The sequence below is a fragment of the Austrofundulus limnaeus genome, unplaced genomic scaffold, assembly GCF_001266775.1.
Source record: "Austrofundulus limnaeus strain Quisiro unplaced genomic scaffold, Austrofundulus_limnaeus-1.0 Scaffold273, whole genome shotgun sequence".
NCBI lineage: Eukaryota > Metazoa > Chordata > Actinopteri > Cyprinodontiformes > Rivulidae > Austrofundulus > Austrofundulus limnaeus.
Genome location: NW_013952675.1, coordinates 278,593 through 280,951, shown reverse-complemented (window position 1 = coordinate 280,951; position 2,359 = coordinate 278,593). Strand labels below are relative to the sequence as shown.

At 32.4% G+C, this 2,359-nt stretch overlaps 1 protein-coding gene across 1 annotated transcript in view; it reads right to left on the bottom strand.

Annotated features, from left to right (window-relative positions):
- LOC106526341 (B2 bradykinin receptor) overlaps positions 1–821 on the bottom strand; it is a 3,019-nt gene extending 2,198 nt beyond the window's left edge. Inside the window, exon 1 of the mRNA XM_014020928.1 lies at positions 677–821. Within this exon, the coding sequence (XP_013876382.1) occupies positions 677–696 (20 nt within the window). The 5' untranslated portion in view covers positions 697–821. The remainder of the gene's footprint in view (positions 1–676) is intronic.
- Positions 822–2,359: the final 1,538 nt, after the last annotated feature.

Genomic DNA, 2,359 nt, shown 5'->3' with positions numbered 1-2,359 from the left:
GTGTGTGTGTGTGTGTGTGTGTGTGTGTGGGTGAACAATTTCAGACATCTTTCTGTTTAAACCTTTTAATATATTTAAGGATTTAAGGAAGATAATCAATAACTGAAGCAGTTTCAGAGCAATATGTTTACTGTTTCTGTTACAAAGTAAAGATTTTAGTTTCATTGTTTTTAACAAAATTGCAGAAGTTCCTGTTACAATTTCTGCTTTCTAGTTTATAAAAGGTTGGCATTTAAAAAAAATCTCATCAGTTCATCTATCACACTTAGACCAGGCCTGAGCTCACATGACACATTACACAATGTAAATTAGATGTGTTTATATTATAAACCTATTAATAAAGTTCTGAATACATTCTTTAAATAACAAACTATTGACAGAAAGGTAAAAAAGGAGCATCCCTATAAAAATGTGTGAAAGTTCAAAAAYGTGTTTTAGAAGTAAAAGGGTTAGGTTTTTCATCTATGTAGATTCATTTCACAAAGTTTTTTTTTGATAAAAGATAATCTTAAATTTCACAAAAACATTTAAAGTAGTTTTTGATGCAAGTAAACATATTTTTATCAAACAGTGACTTGTAACAAACTGTAAAATTAGTTTTACTATAACTTCTAACTTAAAAGAAAAATGTGTACTTCATGTTAAAATGAAATATTTCAAATAAACAAGATTATACCTTGTTGGCTGAAGAGTCATTTTTCTTGAGCGTGTCCAGATGTGAATTTTCCAGATGTTCTGCTTTCCTGTTACGAGGTAACTGTCTTACTCCACTGCCTGTCTCTGACTCCCTCTTTTCGAGTAAGCTGCAATTAGTGTGATGTCAACTGAAAAAGGCAGGCTAGTTTACTCCCCAGTCAGCATGGACTGTAAGTGATGACTGGCTCACATATTTTACATAAGACTGTCCTTCACATAGTTACGCCTTTCTGATGTAAATAAAATGGCAAACATTAAGTCCACCATGTATATATTTATTTCTAAGATTTTACTGTATAACCACTGTGTTATTGAAATGCATAAAAATCAGATGAACATTGATGCATGTATTATTTAACAAACAGAAAATGTGATGATGGTTTGTGAAAATTTCAGGACATCCTTATAGCTTCCACGTGAATTCAGAGTGAGTTGACGCTGGTGCCTCTTAAAAGATGTTCTTAATAAAGGACTCAACTGCGACTTAGAACCAGATGTTTTGACATGTTTGAGCAATTAGGTGATGAAAAGAAAGACATAATATAATATATACAATAATATTACATAATATTGAGCATTGATTCTGATACCATTTGTGTACCCATAAAGAAATGTCATGATCTGTGTTTTAGTTTGCTTACTTCAGCAGTTCTTTGAGTTTATTAATTAGTTTCTTCATATTCCAGTTTTTCTGTGTTTTTGTGACATTTTCATTTTAAGTCCAGATACTTTTTCATTAGTGTTTTCTGTATGATTTAGACCAGTTGTCATGTTTGTGTACACTTGTGCCACCTTTCATTCTCCCTTAGTGCAGGCAGTGTTGTGCAACTGGTTGCTCTCTGTGACCCTGCATTGAAAAGCTGAAGACAACGGTTGTATGGATGTTGCAGAGATTTCAGAATGTGTAAAATGGTGAAGATTCCAAAACATAAMTCTAAAAATTTTACAGGCTTGGTTGTTAAAGTTTATGATTATACATCATAAAAAAGGATTGAAAAAGTACTCGTTTGGATGGGGAGTCAAGAGAAATTTGATATCAAAAGTCTCGTATATAAAACCAGAAAAGTGTTTGGCTGTAACGCAAAGTGTCATATTTTACAAGAGACAGAGCATTATCTGCATAAATGCCTAATACTCTGTGGTGCCCAATAATACTAACTGTGAAGCATAGTGGTGGATGTCACTGTATTATCTTGTTATTATCACTTTCATTTTGTTTTCTGATGTGATCATTCCTTTAAGTCTTGCCTTCCTAGACTTTTGATGAATTTGATCCTGTTTTGTAATTAGCAAACTTGTATTTTATATTTTGTCACCTCCCTGTGTGTTTACTGTCACTGTTTGCATTGTTAATTTTTCAAATACTCATGTCACTGTCTCTTCACATGTGTCTTAAGAGGATTACATTAATCACACAGTAAATCCCTTCTTAAGTCTGTATTTGGATCCTCAAACAGTTTAGTTTAGTTTCAGTGTAGCGCTGACGAATTGGAATTTCTCCAGTCACRCATAAACGTGAACTAAGTTTTCTTTTAATATGAAATAAATGTAACATTCATTTTTAMTGGATCTTAGTTTCCATCCCTAACTAAAAGGCAAAAATTCTAGACAGAAAGTCAAAGTTTTGACAGGATCTTATGAGGTATAAAAACCATCAAATTCC